We start from the raw sequence: 25,419 nt of genomic DNA on the forward strand, positions 1-25,419 counted from the left end.
GAAGTTTGATTGTATTTTACCCACAGGTGCTTTTGGTTGCTTGTTCTTGATGAGGTTTTCTAACCATTAGAGGAAAAATATTGTACTGGGCTTTTGTTCGGGCTTTTTAAATTTCATTTCATGCTCAGGCCTTTGATTTTGGGGGCAAAAAAACATACTGTATCACTGATGCAGCTTAGAAACAGTATGCCAATCAACAGCACTGTAATATTTTTAACACGCATTTAGTACTTAACCACACGCAGAAACCTGCCCTGGCAAATTAAGCAATTCATAAGCTCACGCATTTCAAACACTAGCCCTGTGCATAGCCTAAAGGAAGACCATTGTAACTGAGTTAAAACCTCAGGCAAGCTTGGTTGAGGGTGAAATAGTAGAATTTTTGGCGATTTGCCTTTGAACCTGGAGAAACCCTTGTTCTTGCGTATGCTTTCATTCCCATTACCCCCAGAACACTAGAACAGGACTTTGCAATTCCAGTCCGGGAGGGCAACATTCCAGCAGCTTTTAAAGGTACTCGACGAACTGGGAAAGTCCGTTCAACTTCTCCAGTTTAGTCAATAAGGGTTGTGCTGGAATAAAATCCTTCAGGGCCAGACTTGGGGAGTCCCTGTCCTAGACTGTCACACCTGATCCACTGAGCTAAAAAAGGTATAATTTAATTTTGAATAACAAAATAACATTTCAGTTTTGTTAAAATATACAAGGAAAAACAGTCAGTAAATATATATTTTAGGAAACAAATTACTTTGTACAAAAGTACAGTATTATTATTAATATTATTATTATATTCACAAATAAAAACTTAAAAGCATAGGCAACACTGATGTAAAACCCCAGATCGTTACCACTGAAAAAAACACATTGATTTTTTTTCCACTTCTTAGCATTATACTTGGATTAAACCTGGGTGAGGTTATCATCAAAAACAAATGAAAAAAAAACAACTGCACTAACAAATGCACACTTTCAAACAAAAACAAAAGGCTTGAAACTTTTTTTAGGTAAAACCATAGCTTTACTATATCACACAACTAGCTAAACTGGATCTAAAAGGAGCTAATGAGTTTCTTCAAGGGGTTGACCATGAACACTTTTCTACCAGTTACTGACACTGCTAGGTCACATAACAGTACACCATTGTATCTAGGTATTATTGTCTTTTTTTAGTTAAAAAAATCTGAACTCTACTACACAGCTTGCTACTGCTTACACATAATTGTATTTCTATGAAAGTATAGTTTAAGCTCTTTAAAATCAGTCAGCAAATTCAAGAACTGCTTTTACAAAATCTGCCCCCTCCCTCTGCCAGTCTTCCAGTGACATCTGCATCGCTTCAGAAAAATGGAAAATTTCAAACACAGACATCAGATTTCAAATGTCGCGAACAGTGATTTTAAAAATTCGGCGATGGCCCCTACTGAAATGCGCCTGTCTCGTGTTGCTCCAGTTCGTTATGTGACATCAGCCCCCTTTTTCTTTCTTTGCCTCCCCAAAGGAAACAGCAAAAGTGTAATGACTAGTATGGATGTTCTTCCAATTCCACCGAAACTGAAAATGTGCCCTACTTGAAAACGTCCCTTTGCTATGATTTCCTGTATTCAATACCATTGTTACAACATAATGGAATACCGGTAGTAAACACCGATTTGTATGCTTGAGATATTGTTTAACCTAAATTACAACCGACAGCAAAATAAATAGATAAATAGAAAATAAAGAAGGCATATTTATTTCTCCATTTGTAACAAATGTTGTTGTTGGTTGTTTTTTTTTCCTCAAAAAGGAAATGCGCGCACCATTTTGTTTCAGTTTGTCTTTTTTTGTAAAAATAAAAATTCCTGAAATGACCTGAAATTCTGGAGAGAGAGAGAGAGAAAAAAAAAACTCAGTCTATCCGATTTTCTTTTTAAAAAAAAAATCGAAAAAATGAACAAAAAGAAGAAAAAAGCAAAATCTTCAGAAACCGTCCTAGACTCCTCCATGGCGTAGTGTCTGTTGTGGTTTCATGAGAGAAGCTGGGTTCGTGTTCGCATGGTGCTGCACTCCATCATTCTGTGGCGGAAACAGCAACGGTAGTTGTGTTAGCATCTTCTCAAATCCCCAAGGGGGGAGAGGAGGGGGGCAGCCGCGTGAACAGCCCTTTCCCCTGTTTGTTTCACGTGTCAATGAGCAGGCCCACCAGCCAGCGGAACTTGCAGGCAAACCATCGCCTGAGGGGACAAAAGTATTCGTAATGGAACTGCTCAAACTCGGGGGTCTGACGAATATCACGTAAAAATGCAACGTCAAGGTCAGACTCGGTAAGAACGATGAGGAGGAGGAGCAAGACAAAGAGGAGTCCAATGGTCACAAGGAGTAAACGGAGGACACTTAAAACAAACTTATTCACCTGTTCCACTTCGCCCAGCGGGGAGGCCCCCGCCTCGCCGGCGTGCTCGGGGCTCAGGGCTTTGCCGTCGGGCCCGAATTCGGCCACCTCCCCAGCTGTGGGGGTGCCGGCCTCCGACTCCTTCTCCTCTTCGATGCTGCAGGGGGCTCCATTGATCTGGCGCGAGATGGCCAGTTCCAGGCTGTGCTCGGCCACGGGGGTGGGCAGCACGCTGTCCGACGGGCTGTAGGCCTCGTCCGCGATGACGGCGCTGCCCCCCTCGCAGGCATCGGCCGCCAGGCTGCGGGACCGGGGCACGAAGGAGTCTCCGTGCGAGGCGGAGCGCACTGGCGTGGAGTGGGCGCTGTCACGCAGGGACTCCAGACCTGCCCATGCGGAGGGAGACGGGGAAAGAAAGAGAGGGTGTTAGGTATCCCACCTTCACCGAGTCGCCGGGGCCAAGTTTCCTGATTATTATTCGTCTGACAGGAATTTGGCCGTTAGTTCAGTTGCCCAACAAAGCAAACAAGAACCAAAGCCTCAAATGTGTTATTATTCCACTTTTCATGGCAAAGAGTGCTCATGCACCCCTAATGCACTGCAATTTGAGCACAAAACATTACAAAACCTGGTTTTGGTTTGGAAATAGGGAAGACTGTGTAATGCTTCCATTTCACCTGTGCAGCAAAAAGATAATGCTTTCATACATTTTCCCTGATAAAAATACATTGACACACTGCACAATTTAAATCTAGATTTCCAACTCGTGATATGTCAATAAATATTTTTAGTTGATTTATTTATTCATTTTCTGACTTTCTGAACACAAAATAATACGGGTCCCCATGCAGAACCCTGCGGAACGCCCCAAGTATGAAGGACATGAGACAAAGTGTGCCTTAGCTATACAACTTTCTTCTTCTGTCTAAAATCTGTCTCCTTCCAGTTACTTTTGAGTGGGTTGGGGAGCAAGTGCAATGCACTGAGTGTAAGTCCGGCATAAAAGCCCAAAAGAAAACAGGTCGATAGAAGATTAATAACCGATTCCGTTCTTCATGAGGGAAAAACACATTAGCACAAAGACAGTAGGTATAACTTTGAGATGTCAACACGGGTATTTTTTTGGACAAATAAGGATTTTGTGTTTTGCGAGACAGGAAGAATTCCCTCACTTTCCTTTTCTTCCAGCAACTGCTGGAAGATTTTTCTCGGAAACCCCAGACATAGGGACGAGAGCCATCTCACAGCCGAGGGCAGCACTATGCTGGTCGGCCTGAGTTTGGGGGGCTTAGCTTTCTAGCAGGACTGTCCCAGGGATGAGGAGATAAAGCTCTAGTAATCATAGAGAATTTGATCAGGGACTTCCCAGAGCAGAGGGACCAGCTGTAGGAATACAAATGTGTGCAAAAACGGTCATGTGTGAAAGTAGATCTCTGCTGCCTTCCAGGAACAATGCATGGATGTCCGTGTGGTCTATTGGCATTACTCTCTACATGCTAATTTGCCATCTTCAAAGCTGGGTCATTCTTGAAGAAAAGCAGGAGTTTTTCCATAACTCTGCACATATGTTGAACTATACACAAGGAGCAAATGTATCACAGCAGGATCCTCATGTCATTCACTGCGTGTTTAACTAAGACCTGCACTGCGATGCAGTGATCAGAGTCTCCAAAATGAAAAGGTTAACAGCGTTTGTCAAAGCCTGTCACAGAGCTGGCTGCATCATGCCTTTGAATTATACTGCCCAGGCTACAGCAAGCTTCAAGATGTCAGCAGCATTGGTCCGGTCTATAAAAAGATGACTGTGGAATTCATGATGTGATTTTTTTGGGGGTGGTAATATTTTTACTCTCTCTTCTCACAGAGTACAAACCCTGTTTATTTATTTCCAAGTAGAATCTGAATGCCTGGTAAAATAAATAGGAGAAGGGGGTTACTAATACACAGATCTTCTAATTATGGCAAATAACAGTCAGCACAGGAGATGGGTTAGACAAAGGAGCATTCTTAACTCCTACTGACATAAATAGAGGCCTATATTTTAAGCATGAATATTTGTTTTGAGAGAAATTCAACAGAAAACGCACTGCAGCAATAAAAAAGAGTTGGTGCTGAGTTATTAAATTCTCTGAACAGTGAGAATGCATAAATCATGGTTTCCTTTGACCGGGAAGATAGGATTTAGATTCAAACTCTTGAAGACATGGCATCTTCTAATGCTTTGAGTTATTTATTTATTTAGGGGGGATTCATGATTAAATAAATCTCTATAAAAGGCACACTCAGTAAGGCAGGAATGAACTTAGCTCTGAGAAGGCAGACCCTGACTCAGGGAATTTTAGAAAGCACTCGGCACAAACTTATGAAGAGGTACTATATATCTACAGTATAAGTGAATGGATAGAGCTGTGTGTGCGTGGAGGAACACATTCAGCTCATCACTAATTCTTGAATAGCCCATAATAATACTCGCCTGACGGCACACATCTAACTGCAGTTATTTGGATTGAAATCCAAGTGGTATGTGATGGGTTTGTTAATCTCTAGAGTCACTACAGGCTAGCAGACATATAACTTCAGAAAACAAAATGCCACTGTTGAAAATTGACAAACAGCACAATCCTTCCTCATAAAATCCTTTTTGCCATCGGTCAGTATTTCTGGGTACTAAGCAACTTGTTTATGTTACTGTTTTCTGAAGCCCTGTGAGGTCAGCAAATTCCAAGGATCCAAGACAAAAACTGCAGCCCAACAGGCCCTGAACTACTAGATATCCCAAACAGTACAAAACCCACCAGAAAATGCTGACTTACACAGGCTTTCGTGCCCCAAACCATGAACCAAGCCAGCATGTGGGATGTTAGAAGTGGCATAAAGAAAAAAGTGCCAGGTGAGCCAAAAAACACATCGAACCCTTAACCACAGACTTGTGTGAGTTAAGAACTACCTGCACGAGCCCTTTGCTTTTAACGCGACGAAGGAGTATCTACCACACAAGAGCAGCACGGGTGCTCCAGCACAATCAAATAATGTCATTCCAAAATGTGTCGGTGCCGTGATGTCAGTCCGCACATTACCTGCGGAGGTGCTGCTGTAGGGACCAGCATAGAGGCCAGGAGAGATGATGGGCAATCTTTCAGCAGAGCCGCCAGGCTGCAAGTAGGTCTGAGGGAAGCCCAGCAGAGAGGACGCCTGGGGCTGGTCGGATTGGCTGTAACCAGTCAGTGCTGGGAAAAGTGGCAGTGCCCCCACGGCATTCCCAAAGATTCGGGGCCCCAGACTTAGCACCCGTACCGTCACGTCCCGATAGCAGTGGTTGATCATCCTCAGGTGAACATTCACCTTCGTTTTGATCTTGATCAAGCACTTCACCATGGTGGTCCCCCTGGAGTGTTCAGCCCTCTCGATCCCTGCCTCCCTGTCCCTCTCTTGCACGCACACAGCCTAAGCCGTCCCGCAAAGCAGAGGAGGGAGGCTGCGTGGGGAGAAGTGAGAGGCAGGAATGCGTCCTGTCGCATACCCAGAAACCTTTCCCCAGCCTCACAGCAGTGACATAAATGGTGAGGAAGGACGCATGACTTCAGTCCTGACAGGGTCTGCTATTTTCAGAGGCGATATTAATACCCAGGCCGACACAAGGACAGCTGGGGCATTTGTCAACATGGGCTGCAGTATTTTAATAAATTAAACAGCAGGTTGAACTGCAAAAATCTCACACCCGGATTCTGAGCACACAGCATGCACTGTTGGAACTCAACAGTCCTGTGTTACCCTCGCAAAAGGCTTTGGCTTGAATCGAGAAACCAATCCTGGCAGATGTAAGACAGAAAAGGGGGTTCACATTCAGTAAAACTAGCCTGCTTTTCTTTAACTGACAGGCTCAGAATCAAATCCCCATGCTCTCAACAAAATAATATTTTTCCTATTTAATTGTTTCTATGGAAGAAAACAGTAATCCTCTGCATTGCTGTAGCTAAAGTGTTTAATTTTTAGCAAAAATATAAGAGGCACAAATCCTCCAGAGCACAGTCTGCAAGGGCAGCCCACACCAACAAGGTGTGATGTCAACCTACACACCATAGCAAGAGCTGACTCCTAATGGGCACTTGGCACTCTGATTGCCCCTGCAGGCTTGAGCGCCACTTAGTACAAAGAACAGAATGAGCCTGGAGCTCCACTCTGCTCTGAGTGACAGAGACGCCTGGGAACAGGCTCTGCAGTCCAAGGACCCAGTCCAGAAACACACCTCCTCCCACACCAGAGTCAGGTTACCAGCCTCTAGCAGGAGAGATCCTGCTGAGCGTCCTAATGACAGAGCCCAGTTCTTTCTGTTCACAGGTAGTGAATAAGAGGATTAGGGCCTCAACCCTTAAGGAAGACTATCTCGAATAACAAGAGTTCTTAAAATAAATCCTTAAGTGCACTGCCCGTTGGCATGAGGTAAGGGAGGTGGCTGGCTGCAGAAAAAAGCAACAGCAAAGATGGACATTAATATGAGCAGTCGACCTGCTTCCTACAGCCTGAGAACAATTTCCACAGTCTGCAGGTTGGAAAATGTAAGAGTCAATTCTCCATCTGTGGCCAAAAGGACCATGCGATAGGGCATAATACAGGCTGGGCATTGCTAAGGTTCGGGGTTAGATGGGGGCTGCCAAGGAGACTGTGTATTTACCACACACAATGCCCCGCTGACTCTGGCAGGGCTGCTCGTACGACGGAACTGTGAAGAGCTGTGTGTCTGACTTTCATCCAACAAAATAACTACTTTTTGTTCACCAGGAATACAATTCAGAAGGAAAACGGAAGATGCCCTGATGACAGATACGCTAGAGCGCAAAACATGAGATAGAGGAAAACAGCGCAAGAGCCCTCGCCTTCTGTAATCCATTTAATAGCACAAGAAAGGTTACATTTGGTCCATCTGGTGTTGAGTAGCTTATCGATCCCAGGATCCCATCCAGCTGTGTCCTGAAGGAAGCTAGTTTGTCTGCTTTAACCATATGGCTGGCTAGCTTTTTCCACACAATCCAGGACCCTCGGGGTAAAGAATACGTACCCAGCTCGCTGCTTTGTCACTGCCTATGCGCAGTGCTGGTGGCGACGCTGTGTGATGTGATGAAGTGAGAGGGACTAAGCGAAGGAGTGGGACCTTACCTTCCATGATGGAGATGTGCACTGCTCTCCGACGCGTGCGCGGCACACTGCTCAAGCGCGGGCCATGCGTTATGGACGGGCAACTCCTGCTGGGCACCAGGCCAGCCCTGTGAGGACAGAAACCCCAGAGTTATGTAGGAGAGGGATTCTGAACTTCCTGCAGGCCTCTCTTCTGGATGGTGTTGGAAGTAGGGCTTAGAGGCTGATCTTTTTCAAAGCGATGCATGCTGGCTTCGCTCACTGTACAATCAACAGTTCCCTGACCTGAGTGTGTGCAATTAGACCAGAAAGTTAGGAAACACTTCACGTAGAAATGTAGGTATCTAGCAATGTAGTTGGAATTGTTCAATAAAGCTGCTAGAGAAGGTTCTTGCCTCAATAATCTTTATAGGTACTTTGATTATTCTTCTTAGGTTCTTCTCAGTTCTTACCTTTATAGGTTATTGAGAAAAACACGAAGCCAAACAGCAAGACACTAAAATAAGATATACAACTTCCTCTGTTCTATAAGACTTTGCATTTGCTTATATTATCCTGTAGTGGTTCTACTGCTGACCATCATTAACATTGTCTGTGTATCTCCCAATCAGTATTGTAATGTGGGAAGGTAAAATAATTGATTTGACTGAATGTCATGCAGCACGACTGATATAATGTGCTTTTTTAAATCTGACTGTGCCTTTTCTCCTCGGTGCTCTGAAAACTACTGACTTCAGTTTCAAGGGCACAAACACATTATCACCTTGCAGTGTTCAACAAATCAAGTAAACTTCTAGTTCACATGTGTAGTTATCGCTCAGTTGAAAAAAAGCTGATAAAACTCCACTCTTCTTACCTGTGTATTTCAGGAGGTTCTCGTTTGATTTTTGCACTTTGCTCCATCACTTCTTTTGCTACTCTACCGCTAAAACAAAGGGCAAAGAAAAAAAAACTCAGACTACAAAACCTGCACTGCAATGTACTTGTCTGAAGGTCTGGTGAAGTGCAAGGCAAGTATTTCCTTCAACATAGGACATTTTGAACTCGCTGCACTGGTGTCGGCCTGGAACAGTTTGATTTCATTAACCTCCTGAACTCATTACCTCCAAATTCAATCACATTCCTTCAGAAAATGAAATGCCACCTAAACAGCAAACAGAGTGCGTGCAGAGCAATGGGAACTTCAGTCTTCCCCTCCAGATTTGCATATCTGATCCATCAGGGAAGAGACAAGAGTACAAGAGGAAGGGAAGAGAACGTTTTAAACTTCCCCCATTTTATTTTCATTCTGCCTTTGTAATGCTTTGACTCAATTCCAACCACTTATGCAAAGACTCAGCTCCTCTCCTGTTGTTGGTTTATTGAATCTGGCAAAAAAACAGCCTTCGGCGAATTGTTTTTGCACGCTATAAAATTATGTGCAATCTTACTTCAGCTGCACTAGGCCCTCGGTTGATGGTGCGAGCACACAATCTGAAGAACAGGACTGAGACCAAACAGCTTTATATACCCTAAATTGTAAAGGTCCATCGACCACCTTCAGTTCATACTTTGTTTTCTCAGAATTGACTATTTTCACAAGGTGACTACTTTCTTTCCATTTGAAGTTCTCCTTTAACCGTAAAATATTTTCACTCTACTTACTGTCGTTATTTACCTGAATCGGAACCGGCTCCCTTTAAAGAACAGGTTACTGCTGGACACAGTGCGTACCTGGCTCGACTTCTCTAACCTACAGCAAGCAGAACAACAAGGGGGCAGAGTTAGAAAAATGTGGTAGGTGATGGTCAGACTTCCAGATTTGAGGAGGAGGCTGGCCAAAGTTCATCTCCCATAGAGACTGATGTGAATAGTGTGCCAATACCCAAAAAATGGAATCTCAGCCACATTCAAGGTGCTCAAGTTTCCATTTGTGTGAAAGAAAAAAAAAGTTTCACCACAGATAAACACCACATACAAGTTTTTTTTTCTTTGTACACTTGAATCATTGTTTGTAGCTAAATCATTATTGTATGATGTAGCTAAACCATCATCCTTGAAAAATGTATAAAACATTTTACACACCCAATAAAACAATACATGCACACTTTGCAGAAAACAAATCTTTGAAAACCTAATAACAGAATATTCAACATAGATCCAGTGAAAGCTTTGGGGACTTCTGGGTCCCACCACCTGTAAATACTGCTGCACATCAATGAAAACATTTCTGAGTTATTTTTCTAACAAAGAAAACTATTCCTATAATATGAGCACCATTTTTATTAAAAAGACCATAAAGAGTTAAAGCAGGAAAGAGAGGAACAGACTTCTCTTAGTTGTAAAGGGTACCAAACGTCTTTTTGGTTTGTTATGGTTTTATCTAGTACAAACACTACTACTCACAGGCATCCACTACAGGAAGAAAAGCTTTTACTGTATAGTTATTTTCATAAAAGGGAAGCTAAACTTGTTTAGCACACTTGAGGGAACATTCACATTTAAGTGTAGAATTTCATTCTGGAGACAGGGCTATACTGTCGAGCAGACGGGAGGTCATGTTTAATTTACAGACAGGGTAAAGCTTGTTTCCTTACAAGCCATCGAGCCAACATGATCCTTTAGCGTTTCACTCTGTTTCCCCTTTTCCACTTTTTTATTTGTGCATCAAAATCCACAGGGGGCTTTTTATTATTAATCTTTTATATACCTTTAAAATGTCTTTGATTTACTTCAGTCCTAATGTGATTGTGTTTTCTAAGCCTTATCTGACTGATTTAATACAATCCTCTGTAAGTGGTCATCTCTGCTGCCTGGCTTCCCGAAGTTTAAATTAATGGCTTTCTGTCCTGACGCAACTTTCTTTTCTCGATGCATGTACGAATTTGAACACACAGCTGTACAACGCCAGCTGGCTTTTGTTTTAAAAGTTATACTGCAGTGTACGTTTCTGCGGATGAAAAGCATTTGATCAAGACCATCTGGAAATTAAGTCACTTCTCAGATTGTGTCACAATATTGTAACATTCTGGATAAGATACCTGTACCAACTCACTGACTGAAGTGGAGTGCTTGTCACATAACAATCATAAGAAGAAATAGCACCATCACTAGATTTCATTCTTCTTTTGTTCTCCACAAATTTTGCTAAAAGCGTAAGCTTCCTATTGGAATATGCAAAGGCACGAAAGAATGAAAAACGTCTGAATTACGAAGGGACTTTGGGGTAATGAGGCCTCCCCAGCCGCAAACAATTCATTAGTCACAAAGACACAGCCCTCCCTCTCCTGTCCCAGGGAGGTAAATATTTCCCGTGTGTCACTGACAGTGCGCGTCCGAGCTTGAGGACCGCGGAGAGCCGCCAAGGCAGCGAGGCTCAGCTTGTTATCCAGAGGCGGGCTGCTCCTGTAATGAGCGGGCACCTCTGACACATGAGGAGGTACAGTATGGACCTTCTGTGGAACATCTGCGACTGGGGCAGGCTTTATTCTCATTTCACTTATCGGCTTACGCCGTTTATCACCATACCTCTGCATTCCCATAACCTCCCTGTGTTTATTTAGTGCACCTCTGAGGCCTCATTCTTTGATCCGGAGGAAACAGGAACAGGGCTCGTTATTGCCAGTCGGCCACATGCAAAATGACCAAGGCGCACAGCCCTCACCCTGAAGCCACAGCCTCTTGGGTATTGAAAATCTCTCAGCTCAGGCAGGAGGGTCCAGGTGAAGAGGAGGATGGAAATTGATCCTTTATAAAGAGGCATGACTACATGCTAGTGTAATACAACAGTATCTGAACTATTTGGCAATATCCAATATCCAAGGAGGGACATTACCTCTGAAAATTTATTCTGCCTTTTTTCCCTCCATTAGAGAGTTCAGGGTGCCTATCCTAAACTGAAGAGCCAGTTGGGTTTTTTTTTAAAAAGAGCCACCAAGTCGGAAATCTCTGGGAAATGTTACTTCTAATGTTTTGTACTCACTTATTTACAAAGCAAATTACTGTATGCAAAAAAGTTAGATTCAAATACAATAAATTGCAATGTTAAGGCAAATTTTAAAAAAAATCACATGGTATTTTAATTTTAATAAAAGCTCAGAATCGGGCTGTCAAATACGGTTCCCTCAAAGGGTAAAGGGTATATTGCTCTAGGTTCCAAGTGTAGTTTCACATTGATCTTAATAGACCTAATTACTATGTGATTATTTTAGGGTGCAGTTCATTCAAAAACTAGTGGCTAGAAAAGTTGTTCTGGATGCAAGAGTCCCATCTTTCAGTAGAATCAAATAATTAACCTGATTAAGTAACTGAGCTCTTGGATAAGATGAAAAGAAAAATAGGAGACACAGTGACCACTCACTTGTAGAAGGCCTGGTTTTCTACTCCACACTTCCAGAGATGTTTGCAGGCTTCAGGCGTAGGTGCAAAGTATGTCAAAATGATCTTTTTATCCTGCAAACACAAAATAAATAAGTGACAACAGCAATTATCACGATCAACAGTCTCCCTGAGAAAATACATAATACTGATCAGATGCCTCCACTGACGGTCTGCTTCTACCAATAAATGCTTTTACTGTCGGTGTGCTCAATCCCACTGACAAGGTAATGAAAAACATCATCAGTAGCTGTGTTGCAATTCTTAACATTACAATATGTTGAATACTGTTTTCCTCTATGTATATATCTTCTAAAAGAAGGCTTTAATAAATATGAATCTTTTTAATAATGCAAGCTCTTACCTCCTTCTGATTTGCATATATATGGAATGTCTTTCCTTCAAACTTCAGCTTTGTCACCTCATTCCTACACAGAACAAGGAGAGGAAAAATCACTTCTCAGCTGCTGCAGCCAACGCCGACAGAGTGCCCCACAGCAGCAACGGAGCAACGCTTTATTCCATCTTACATCTTTAAAAATTTACCAGCGCCCGCTGTCACGTCAAAGAAACTCAAATGTTTCTCAATATACCGTTAAGAAATACATATGATTCTGAAAACGAGACGTCTGGATTTGGCTATAGGCACAGTGGAAAAAACCAAATCCATTGTGGGCACTTTGTGCAGTATTGCTACAGAACGAGAAAAGTGCTGATAAAAATAGGAGGGAGAGATATAGTACTGTGGAACAGTTTTTAGAAACAACAGAAGCCTTTTTGCTATTTTGCTTCCATAAATTTTACATGGCTTGCACAGTGGTATAAACACAGACAGAGGCTAAATAAAAGGTAGGACAAGATTCCTAGGACTCATGATTGAAGAAGCAGATTGGTATTGAATCTCATGGGGATTCCAGAATGACTGCACGGAGGGTGCTGATCTGGGCAACAAAGACCCCAAAAAAAGATGCCGAAATCAAAACCCACCCCTAACAATTACACAGATATGCCCGAATCACTTTGTTTAAACAGGGATCTGAACAAACAGGAACACACATCCAGCCTGGACAAACTACAGACTGGAGCCAGCCTGTCCTCCTGGCCTCTGGATCCACACACAACGGCAGGGCCAGTCTGCCTGGGCTAGCTATCACAGAGACTCTACCACAGTCCTACACCGTAGGGACTGTCAGTGCTCCAGAAGGCACCCTGTACCACACTGCCTTGGAGCTCCTTCACCTCTGCTGCCCAGCCTTGTCTTTACTGACATAGCCCAGGTGCAACTGTTGTGGTTTCTAAATGAACATCACAGAAAACTATTCCACCTTCGCATGTTGGTCCAGGAAGTATATGCACAGTCTTATACTGCTTTTGTCTGGCACACACCTAACTCTCCGTGTGTTTATAATGTCTATTGAACACAAACTGAGGCCACCGATTCTTGTATTGGGAGAAACAATGATGTGTCACATACAGACAGTAAGAGTAGCGCAGGGAGGAGGCATCACCATGAGTACAGTGTTTAGATTTGAATTGTTTTCCCCTTCTCTAACCAGAGGTTTTGGCTGGTTTCCGATGCTCCTGTGACTGGATGGACGTCGCCATGCTGTTGCTGTTCTTTAAGAAGAGCAGACACTGAGGTACTTTCAGCAAGGCAGGGCTCCACTCACCACTTGAGAAAATGGATCCTCTTGTTTCCCTGAAGCACCACGAAGCCGAACGGGGTGAAGGCAAGGAAGGCAGGATTTCCTGACACATCCTGATGAAGACGTGGAGAAACAGGCACTGTTCACTTACCGTTTTGTCACAGTCTTTTATTTCTAAATGAGTAGCAATGGCCATTTTAAAAAGAAGACTAGTTTACTTCAAAACAACATTGCATGGAAACAAAATACATTATTAGTTACAGGTTTTATGGGGGAGAGGCCAACAATACTACTTACTAATGCTAATTTAGAAAGATCCTTCCAGAAATGAGCTTCCTGGAAAAATGAGTAGCTATCAGCCAGACGACTGACACAGCCCTATTCTCCTCCTCTAACTTCCTGCCTTTCCTGGGATTAGATCTTCCCAGATCTTTCCTCAGAGTCTTGATCCTACAAAGGATCAACTCCTCTTCACCTTGCAAGGATGAGGATCCACTCCGTACGTCTCCAGCATCTGGGCTTTCTGCAGGAAGTTCAGCTCTGACGTGTCGGGTGACTGTCCGCTGGAAAGCACACAGTTTTTAGGACAGGTCGAACATACCATCCGCACAACAGGGCGATCAGGCGAGCCAGCGGAGGGAACAAACACCCGGTGCTTCCGAACGAGGCCTGCCATTCTTTTCCATCACTTCCCCACTTCCCTTGTGAATTGCTTAATTACAACCCCTCATTCTCTGGATCTGTTCTGTTCATTTTTCTGCCTACGTTGCGTTTGCCTTTGCATTATCTGACTTTGTACTGGAAACTGAGAAGAAGTGAGGATCAGTGGATGTGCTCTGAGTTAATGGACTAGCCTGATCCATCATGGGCATGGTGAATCCGGACAGCTGGTCAATGGGTTTACTGAACAATAAATACCTGTCTTACCCCAGAAGATACCTCTGCGTTTAGGAGTCAATAGTAGAATCAATCAAAACCAACTGACAATAACTGATAGGTAATAGGCAGGATCAACAATGCTGCACAATGATCCTTGTTATAGAGTTGTCTATTATAATGCCTTTTTTTAGACTAAAAATTGAATTCTTTATTTCTTTCTTTCACCATATAACACATTTGAAACAAAGAACAGGAAAAAAGATTTATTTCTGTAATTTCTGATGCCTGTGTAAACTTAATTTAGTCCTACTTCACTTCCTCAGAGGTTCCTGGAATTATCAGCTTGTTTGCTTGTTGGTGTTGCAGTTGATCTTTCCAAGTGGAAAGCCAAAAGGTCAAGAATAAGTGAAACCACCCCTGTTGGCAATTACACAGCACCTTCTGCAGTCACCCCAATCCTGCCACAAGAGGGCAACAGAGAGCAATGCTCCTTTAACTATGAAAATCAGATGACTTCGCTGAAGAAATTGATACAGCATTACTCTAGAGATGTGTGAGCTGCTTTAAGGAAAACAGCTGCATTCTGATTTTAAGTGAAGCTTTTAGCAATGTGTCAGGCGCTGTTGTAAAACACCGATAATGTCAGTTTCACCCCAAGTCTCTATCTGCATAAAGATCCATATCATATTTCCAGAATGGCTGTCATTGTCCTGTGAGTGATGTCATATTATGCAAATAAGCCTGTCCTATTTGTAAAACATTCAAAGAAGGAGTTGGTGAGAGAGAGATACTTCTTAGAAATCTCGCTCAAATGCCATGTGTTTCCTTTTCTGTGCACTCAGATACAATGCTTTGAAACAGACCGAACCACTTTTTTCCTTTTCCTTTTGAGCCTACATCTGGACACAAGCATTCTCATCATTAGGAAACAAGTGGCAGCACAGTGGCACAGTGCTCCTTGCACAGAGTTTACTTGTGTTCGCATGTGATTCCTCTGGTGCTCCAGTTTCCTCCCACAGTTCAAAAACACACTGGCAGGTTAATTAGCTCCTGGGAAAATTAGCCCTGGAGTGAGTGTGCGTTCGTGTTTATGTCTATTTGTGCCTTGTAATAGATGGATGTACCCTGCCTTGATCCCATTCCTTGCCAGGATAGGCTCAGGCTCCTCCACGCCTCTGAATTGGATAAAGCTGTTAGAAAATGAACAGATGGGATATAAGCCCTGAGCCAGAGGTTTGTGTCAATATTATATGGAGAGGGTGGAAGTGTATTCTGTGGTTTTAGTTGGTATTTAACTAGGAGGTAGAAGATGGAGTCTGTTCAGGTTGAAGCGTTGGTACACTGTTCTGCTCTTCTCACAACACGAATGGTTATCATTTGACAATGATACAAGTACTCCATTTTTTCCCTTAATTTTCATATGGTAGATTTTGTTGCTTCCTGGTTACTATAAAAGGAGAAGGTCTTCCCCTTGACTTTATTACACAGACACAGTGCTACTTGATCACAAGGACACACAGCACATCAGGGGAAGCCTACACCTACTGAACCTCAGCACTCACAAATCTTCCACACATTAGTTATTTAGGGATATTCCATTTTATATTGTGCAGGCATTTCATCTACAGTATATGGTACAGTATATACAGACAAATATATGTAAGAATTAAATGTGAAATATGTAGATATTCCTTATTCAATTCCTTCAATAATAGGGTGGCTTTGGACCGTATTGTAATTTCTAAACAGACAACCCTTGCTAATGGAATTGTCCTATTTGTCTGCAAAAACACTGCACTACTGGCAGGGTGGTGCATGATGAAGTTATGCTTATGCAATAAAGAAAACAGAAATGACACAGAAAAAGGCTGATGAAGCACAGTGACTCTATCCAGTTGAATGATTTTACAAGGTTTTAAAATCCACTGTAACACTGAACACGCTAACGAAAACCTCAAGCACCTACTGTACCTTGAACACTCCAAGAACAGTTGGAAAGTTGTAGATTTTGAAGCTTGTGTCCTACTGCAAGTAACTGGCATTTAGATAATGGATTGTGAAGTCTCTCTAATAAATGTTTCTGTGAACACCACAGCTCCAGAAAAGCCACAGGCCTGTGGCATCAGTCCTGCCCTGGCACTGCCATCAATCATGTCTTGAACCGAGTCCGGACCCGGTTTGGGACAACATGATTCATGCTCCTGCCTGCCCTTATCAATACCAACGCGTGTTAGAAATCTAACACTCGGAGAAAACTGTCAGCGCTTGCAGTAACCACTTTATGTAAAGCCAACCACATTACATCTGCAGTGGAAGATCACACTTTTCCCAGAACACTTCCTATTCTTTCCACACATTTACTCTGGTTTTCTAATATTCTAAGTTACACCATGTTTTCCTGGGCTATACAATGGTAATACCATACTTTTCCAGAATGAAGGGCTTAAGTGAAGGGATTTAGAGCAAGAGAATCAAGAGAAGCCCTCCTGGATCCCTTCTTGGGTCAATAATTCCACACAGGGAGTCTAGCTTTAGGTCTGGTTCTCTAACTGTAAAAAACACCAGAGAAGAAGACTAACCATTGGAGGTACAGTATACATTTACAGGGGGCATTACTGAAATCTCATGAAACTGACTTGGACATTGCAAAGCTCTGTTGGTCTGTGGAAAGGCTGTCTCTAGAAGGATTTGGGAGCATTTTTCAATTCAGCATGTGTTTGTTTTAAAAATCATTGGGGATCACACTGAAGCCTGGGATATACAGCATCTTATGCACCACTATACACCCAAGTCAGCCAGCTCCCTGCTAGTATTACCGATATCGTGATGTTGACGGCCATGATGGACAGAAAGGTATGCCTCACCTCAGCTCAGTCTTATGAATCTCTGCAATCCTGCGCTCCAGCTTCTCTGAGTGTTTGGGGAAGAACTGGAACTTGGAGCTGTAGCCTTCAGGGTGCTTGCCAGGGTCGTAGTCCCCAATTTCAGCTAGAAAAGAAAAATATGCCCCATTTAAACCTGCAAATGAAAGGCATGTGTTTCAAAGACCTGATGCACTGGTACATACAGTAGGAAGACCAGAACGTATCAGCTAGAATGGTCTAGGTGGATGCCCAATAAGTACATTTATCATTTATATACTGTATGACCTGCAGCAGCACAGGGCCTCTCACAGATACCTAAGGCACAAAGTGGAACTTCACCCTGGATGAGATTCCAGGTCATAACAGACCATATACAGGGGGACAAGTTTAGATACACCAGTTCACTTAGCCAACACCACATTGGATCACCTGGAAGCAAACTAGCAGACATGGGCAGAATATGCAACTGCATACTGAATGCATTCTAGTATGGAAATTAATTCAGGACCCAACAACTAGGAGACACAAGGCTTACTGCAGTATGACTGTGCCAGTCCCCTTTAGCATTATTTACAGAACTACAACCCAGAGTAAATCCATGTTAGTTTGTAGAAATGCAGGCTCAGCTGAAATGAGGCTACTGTCCCAGTTTATGAGACATCATACAGTAGTTTTTTACAAAATACAACAAAACCCTGCTACTGGACCACCATACAGGAATCTTGGCACAAACAAAATCAGTTCAAATCAATAAAAAGTAATTTACAAATGACTGTAGACTCTTAACATACAAGGGGCAGCAGATCTGTTCAAAAATGGACACATAAGATGACGTTTCTTTGTCCTGAAATTAAGGTCATTAAAAGGAAAATTAGGCAATCAAAACCAACAAAAGCAACCAAATTTAGACAATTCACAAAACCTAAAATTTTCCTAACCAAATCTGAAAGGGTTTAACGCGTCAATAAAAAATGAGAGTAACTACGTCCAATAGAGAGAAACACATTTGCCTTTGCTCTAGAGCAGCTCAAGTCCCACGTGCCTGCAGAAAGCATATAATTGTATAAAAAACGCTTGAAGAGCGTAAAAACAGAGTTCTTATATTCCGACCCGTAATACATAATGAAACAGAACCAAGCCCAGGTGGGGTTTTAAATTTGCAAAGATGTGCAATGGTTAGTCTGGGGTTTACTTGTCACAGCACTTGCAAAGTGAAACCGGCTTTACTTTGCGTATCTGCTGGGGAGAAATGGTCTCACTGCGCTAACATTCTCCAATTAACTGACAAAGCAACACGTCTTTAATTCAATCAGAACAATGCCACAAGAGGCACAGCAGCCCTCTTGGCAAAACCTGTGAAGGCAGCTGCAGCAGTTTTCCCCACTGTAAGACAACAGTGCTAACAGTGCTACAGGTAGGTGCACGTTCGCTGGGCAGGGAATACCACGCTTGAAGAAGGTCAGCATTTCTTTTAATTTCCAGAACACATCAGAACAGCCTTTTACTCCCTTCGTGGTCAATGTCGCCATGTCTGAAACAGCGACGGTTAGTACTCCATCAGTACTAACTGGCATGCCTAACTGGTATTTTTGGTAACAGATGAGGAGACTGCCATGCCTCTAACTGCTTCCTCTCCACATCACAGTTTAATTTCCCTCCTGTCTCTCTCTGGCTGCTTACCCGGGGCTGTGGGAATGGCTCATTATCCAGAATTGATCCTGTAACATGCTTTTAACACACCAATCTTTCCCTCCACTGCACTGAGCATGCCTGGCCCAATTATAGCAGCATTTCCATGACTAGCACACCGTAACCCTTCAGGTGGGAGTCAATGTTAAGCCTTTCCTAATCAACTGAAGCAGACACTCTTACCATACATCTATTTAAAGTTTTTTAGAAAAAAAATATGATTCACAACTGTGAACATGTCAGAACATCCAGCTATGCACCCTTCTGTTTGGATCTGATGAATTTTGGTGCTAGCTGTGTTACCACACAGACCTGTCACAATCATTTTCTGTTTTACTATGCAGCACATGCACTGCACAAGTCACTTGCTTCGATATACAGAAAACTGCACATTTAGACTTCAGGATAAACATGCAAACAATTGCGAAAGTTTCTGTTGCATACTCTGCGACATGTCCAAATATATTTTTTCCTATTCTTTTTGATCACGTGTCAATGACCCCTCTGTACTTTATACATCTTGGAGAAATAAATTGGGCTTCTGTAAAGAAATATTTATGTGGGCATCACAGTGCCCTGTTGCAGATGGAATAATGTACTTTGAGAACTAATAAATTCTTCAAGAAAGACATATTTGTCTTTGTCAAATCTGATTACCTTGTAAGATGTAAGCAGCCAGGATCGCAGCATCCGATGTCTTGCACAGGAGGCGACCATGGTAAAGATCTCTCTTGATCTGCAGGAAGACTAGATACCTGAAACAAGGGAAGAAGAGTTCTTGTAAAAAAAACTCCTTGATCTCCTCAGTACAGAGAGGAAAACCAGGTCTGTGCTGTAAGTGTTGTGTTGTTGATGAACGTGTAGGTTGGGCTTTTCCCTCCAGACCAGAATTTCAGACACATGGGAAAACTTTCAAATTCTTTTTGCTCTTGTAAGAGGCCAGCCCTTGTCTGGATCACTTTCAACAGAAAGCTGCTGTCTTAGCTTAGACAATAACAGAAAGCTTAACTATGAATACTGGGTGTAACTGGAGCCGGTGCAGGCTCCCGCGAAGCATAGTTCAGGACTCTTTGCAGACGGTATAATCCGGAAGTAAGTGGAGAAGGACACCCGGGGAAGGTACAGTAGGATTGGATGGGTAGACAGACAGGTGGGCATGATGATGGTGATCCGGTGCTCGGGGGGCGTGGCAAGAGCAAACAGGTCCAGGCAGTGCAAAAGGGGGAATCCGGGGTGCAGTCCAAAGTCCAAAACCGGGGGATCCATCCAAGACGAAACGAACACAGTTAAAATCCAGAACAGGATCCGGAACACGGACAAGGAATAAAACCAAGATGGTCAGGACGCCGTGATGAAGCCTTCATCTCCCAGTGCTGAGCCAGGAATAGCGGGAGCGCCAGGATTAAATATGGAGACTGAACAGGGGGCAGGTGCATGTAAACAGCTAAAATACGAAAGGGCCGGAGCGCCCTTAAGAGGAGGGATTAAGATCCTGACACTGGGCAGCTCAGCTGCTTACTGGTTTTCAAAAATGAAAACTGAGAGTCTCCATAAGATGCTTCTTAGACTTCAGTCTCTTCTTTTAGAATTTTCCAAAGTTTCTCACAAATATTATAAAATTAACCAAGTGTGAGTAAAGTTCCCCATTTGGTCACTGCTCGCTCTGGTGATTTTTCTGCTCTCCATCTCCAGACAGAAGGTACAAAGCCTCTTCTTCCTGGTGTTTAAAATGTCACACATTGTCAATTGTTTCCACTTATCTTCTTCCCACAGCCTGCTGGACAAAGGCTGCCTTCTTACACTCTTCTGAAAAAATCCAGTCTTCAGCTATCTTCACCCATTGTTCCACAAGTTCTCTTCTCATAAGAAGAGAGAAAAAACAAGTAGTTGATCTATCTCATGTCTGGTCTCTGGCTGCATTTAAAATGGCAGTTAGGAAAACGGGGAGCATTCCTTCAGGTTAGAGCAAATAGCTCTGGAAATCCTCCTGTTGCCAAGGGCTGAGCTGGTGAAGGAGACTAAGGCTCACAGGAGCAGGGGACAGCTAGGTTTCCCAGCTGTCAATCATCCCCGGCACTGGGTGTTTACAACAATGCATACAACTTGTTTAGGTCTAATAAAACTGCTGCAGCCAACTGGCTGACTGACATTTAAGAAAGATAAAGAAAACCAATTTAGAGGAAACAGATAGTACTGAAGAAGACAGAACTCAGAATACATTATTTCTTTTCTAGTTTACAAGCAGTTTTATAGTGGATTATTTGCAGCCAAAAAAAACATTACATCACAGTCAGGAAGGCAATTGTTTAAAATCTATTCTAGCAAATACGCTGGATGTCCAAAAAAGCATAATCAATACATCTATGAATAAATATACATATTGACAGCAGCGTTACCACCACTGTCAGATCTCAGAAGCTAAGCAAGACTAGATCGTTTCAGAACTCAGATGGGAGACCTCTAAGGAGAACCATGTAACTGCTGTGTTGTTGATGAACCAGTAAGTGGTGCTCTTCTCTCCTGACCATAATTTCCAAACCAATGCCCCTGTCTGGCGGCATGTACTGTGCTGTTTGAGGCCCCGTCCTTCGGGTAAGATGTAAAAAAACTGAACTCTAAGGCTCCTAACTTTACTGTAGGTCTCATGACGCGGATCATAATAGGTGGGCTGCTGACCCAGGGGTCCTGGATAAATTCTACTCTGGGCCTATACAATCAGGCCTCCCTAATGTGCCTCCTTAACCTAGCTGCTGAATTTCTCACCACCTGACCTGCTGTGGCGCGAGGCTGCTGTGGAAAGAAGAGGCTACACTTCAATGGTGGGTCCCTACTTTATATGAACCACTATGGGATAAAAGCACTACATAAATGCAATTATTGTTATAGTTTATACATACAGTACGTATCAATTATATTAATATATACTGTATGTGTAAATACATAACCCGTACGGATGCTGACAGATGTGACAGAGGTGTATATGATTGTATATGGCCCAAGAATTAGCTCATACACAAAATAAAAAAGATTAAAAAGGGATGCTGCAAGCTTCTGTCAGCCCTGACTAATTGTGCTGTTTATTTCATAGCTCCAAATGTACCTGCCTCTATAGTGATGAAGCAATATATCAGGCCCTGTACATTGCAGATGTATCCAAAGTAACTTATGAGCTAAAGGCGAAGGTGCCAGCCCTGGATATAGTCACTCTGTGAGCCATTTTTTATTAAGCTCCTGGCTCCCGTGTTAATGATCAGATGTTGTGAGTCTGTGACCAGAATAAATTAAGGATCCTTGTATATTTAATTCCTAATGCGGGAAACACATGCTTTATGGCCCTGGAGCCAAACCAAAGGAATCAAACAGCACAAGAAAGCCCTAAAGCAGTGACGTGCTTTCAGCCACAGAGACAAACCTCCAAAACAATAGAACACCCAGAAATCAGACATAGACCATATCTCCACAGCCTATTCTAGAGCACAAGAAAACCATACGGTTTATTGGTTTATTGGGTAACGCTTTTGATTAAGCTGTATGAACAATTTATTTCATTTAGACTCTTACTAATCAATTGAATAAACAAACTGAAGTTCTGTGGATGAAAATATTTATAGATGCACAGTGGGGAGGACACTACCTTAACCCTACATCATAACTGAGTAATTATGAATGCATTTATAGCAAATGGATCATTAACAGAATATCTGTTAAACCTGCATTTCTAAATTATAATCTAAAACATGACCACATACTGCTATAACCACCAGCTACAAGACAATTGTCACAGTAGACACTGCATTCCAGTTCACTACAGAGACTGAGGGTAACCCCCTGAGAGAGACCAGCTCTGTCTCCGTCATAAAATGAGAAAGAGAGTCCTTCTTCCTACCCTGGCCACTTCCAGACCGGAGCTTTGCATCACCTGCGGCGCGACCAATCCCATGTCGATGTGGAGACATTCTCATCTTTATTTTTAAAAACTAGGGCACAACCAGAAGGCTAATAGTAATTCAATTTAATATATGTGGTAAGAAAAAAAGCAATCATGCACCCTCTGTTCTCTGTAGGTGACACCAATCTTGAGAGTGCACAGCTTTCTACACCCATCGTTATTCTAAATTTCTTATCACTTGCATACACTCCTGCATATACAGCAGTACGGCCAAACCCCAGGAAAAGCTCTGAGAAGGAAATAGCATAGTCAGTTTCTACTGCACGTATGTATACTCTATAGTATATCGTATAGACTGTATAGTGTGTATTCTCAGTCCATAATTATCAATAATTGTTCCTTATTTGTATTTTGTCATTTTGCAGTGTACAGTGTCAAAATACAATGTATGTATTTTTGTAGATGAGTAAGCTGTGACAACGTCGTCATGATGCAAGTGGGCTATTTAAAATACCCATCTTCTCTGCTTTCTAAAGGAGTTTTCATTGACTTACAGTACAACTTGCATTAGGCTATAAGTTTCAGCTCCTTTCAGCTCCTTGTTGATAGTACGCCTATCTAATCAAAACCCATCCATCCCAACTGATTATTTTGTACTCTAAAACAAAATTCCTCAGAGAATCTTTCCATCTCACAATGTAACACCCACAGATGAGTTCGGACTCATCTAGACAACAGCTCCCAGGAAATAGCACCAGAACAAGAACAAGAGAGCATATCTTCGCAAGGAATGAATTTAACACCAAGAGGTCACGTTGTTGAAGTGCAGTCTCTAGGAGTCTTCAAGAAACGGGAGGATGAGACCACAGGATCAATGAGCTATTGGCAATCAAACAGCCACCATTGTTTATGAACATCGTAAAAAAACATGTCGACATATAATGTAGAATTGCAGTTTATAGGGATGGTGCACATACTGTACGTATACTGGCACACAAAAGCCCTGCCCCTGGTACATGGCACAAGTTTTTCGGCTGCAGGCTTTTTCATCTGTACCCCCCATCACCCTTCCAGAACCCCCCCCCCCTGCTGAGAGCTGTGGTGATTGTTTGTGGTAGATGCTCTCATCCCAAGAGCCGTACGTGGTGGACATTTACATTTACACAATGTACCTCCCTCGAAGGATAAAACAGCAGTGACCCACACGGGATGTGAACACACAACCTTCTAGTTACACATCACGAGCCCTAACCTGCCCTCCACCCTGCTGCTGACATTTAATAATGTCACAACCACTCAACCCTGTTCACGTGACAGCAGTGCTGCACGGATAACAGTGTTTAGAAAAGGGAAATAGAAGGATGATATTGTTGAGATCCCCTCTGCTGCTCCTCTCGGAGGAGGACAGGTGTAAAAACTGTGTAAAAATACAGCTTCATTTAATCTCCTTTCCCTTTTGATGGGGTATAGGAGATGATTTGTCTTCATTGGCAGTGTGCTTTCACTTAACACATCTCTGTCTTGGCCAGGATCAGACAAGAGTCATGAAGAGTCAAGGTGAAATTCAAAGTCCCAGTTTATTTTGATCCCCTATAGGGGGAAAAATTAGTTCTGCAGCCAAGCCCAACACAACAGAATTCAGCATAACAACCATCGTCAATAAGGAGATTAGAACTAACAATTTCCCTTTTAAGGACCATATACCATGAGAAACTCCATCATCTCCATCCATCCATCATCTAGCTGCTTTATCCAATACAGAGCCACAGGGGAGCCGTAGCCTGGCAAGTGACAGACGCAAGGCTGGATATACCATACACACATTCACACCAGGGCCAGATTTCCCAGAAGCCCCTTAACAGACCAGTCTTTGGACTTTGGACTGCAAGCTGAGAATCTGGAGAAAACCCACACAAACCCCAGACAGATAGCACTCCAGGTCTGGAACTGAACCCAGAAACCTGTAACATGCTAAAAAAAAACTAAAATAGTCATTTAAAATGTAGAAAATAATGATAAAGATAACGTAAAAGAAAAGAAAAACAATGTTTTTACATTACCTGAAAGTCAATTGCAGAGGAGATAAAGGAGGTAGTCTATGACCTTACACCTTGGGGCACAGAGATACTGTACATGTATCTTCCAGTTGGGAGTGGCACAAATTTAAAGTGGAATCCACTTCATTATGCTTGTACTTGTTGAGTGCATTAAGACTGATCTGATGCACCCCAGTGATTATTATCAAAAGATCCCCCTCTCTTCTCCCTCTCCAAACGTCCAATTGAGAGAATTCCCCCCTGTGCATCTCAGCCTCTCCTTGCAGGGAATTGCATTCGGTGCTCAGCAGTCCCTGCTCCTTTTCTCCTCACATTCTAATTCATTCCTTGTGCCCTGAATTAATTTCACACCACAATGAATGAAGCTCCCTCTCCGAATAGTAATTAATGGCAGTGTAGCGCTCACAGCCCCTTGCCTTGCACTCCCTCACACACGCCACACCCGCCGCATGAGACACAGGAGGAGAATCACAGGCAGCCAGCGCTGGCCGAGCTCTGCTGCTGGAAAACAGCCCCAAAGGACACTGAACCTCCA

General features: G+C 42.8%; 1 protein-coding gene across 3 annotated transcripts in view; it reads right to left on the reverse strand.

Moving 5' to 3' along the window:
• Positions 1-711: 711 nt before the first annotated feature.
• LOC148659371 (FERM domain-containing protein 5) overlaps positions 712-25,419 on the reverse strand; it is a 127,985-nt gene continuing 103,277 nt past the window's right edge. Inside the window, exons 5-15 of one of the 3 annotated variants that reach the window (XM_088641527.1) lie at positions 19,596-19,693; positions 17,250-17,373; positions 13,982-14,069; positions 13,531-13,619; positions 12,225-12,288; positions 11,844-11,935; positions 9,162-9,236; positions 8,361-8,429; positions 7,526-7,632; positions 2,393-2,757; positions 712-2,213 (exon numbers count right to left, since the gene is read on the reverse strand). In XM_088641527.1, the coding sequence (XP_088497653.1) occupies positions 2,166-2,213; positions 2,393-2,757; positions 7,526-7,632; positions 8,361-8,429; positions 9,162-9,236; positions 11,844-11,935; positions 12,225-12,288; positions 13,531-13,619; positions 13,982-14,069; positions 17,250-17,373; positions 19,596-19,693 (1,219 nt within the window). In that variant the 3' untranslated portion in view covers positions 712-2,165. Of the gene's footprint in view, positions 2,758-7,525; positions 7,633-8,360; positions 8,430-9,161; positions 9,237-11,843; positions 11,936-12,224; positions 12,289-13,530; positions 13,620-13,981; positions 14,070-17,249; positions 17,374-19,595; positions 19,694-25,419 lie in introns of all 3 variants that reach the window. The other 2 variants (XM_088641525.1, XM_088641526.1) reach the window with 2 other exon arrangements.

This window comes from Lepisosteus platostomus, chromosome 7 (assembly GCF_059453375.1).
Source record: "Lepisosteus platostomus isolate fLepPlt1 chromosome 7, fLepPlt1.hap1, whole genome shotgun sequence".
NCBI classification, from domain to species: domain Eukaryota; kingdom Metazoa; phylum Chordata; class Actinopteri; order Semionotiformes; family Lepisosteidae; genus Lepisosteus; species Lepisosteus platostomus.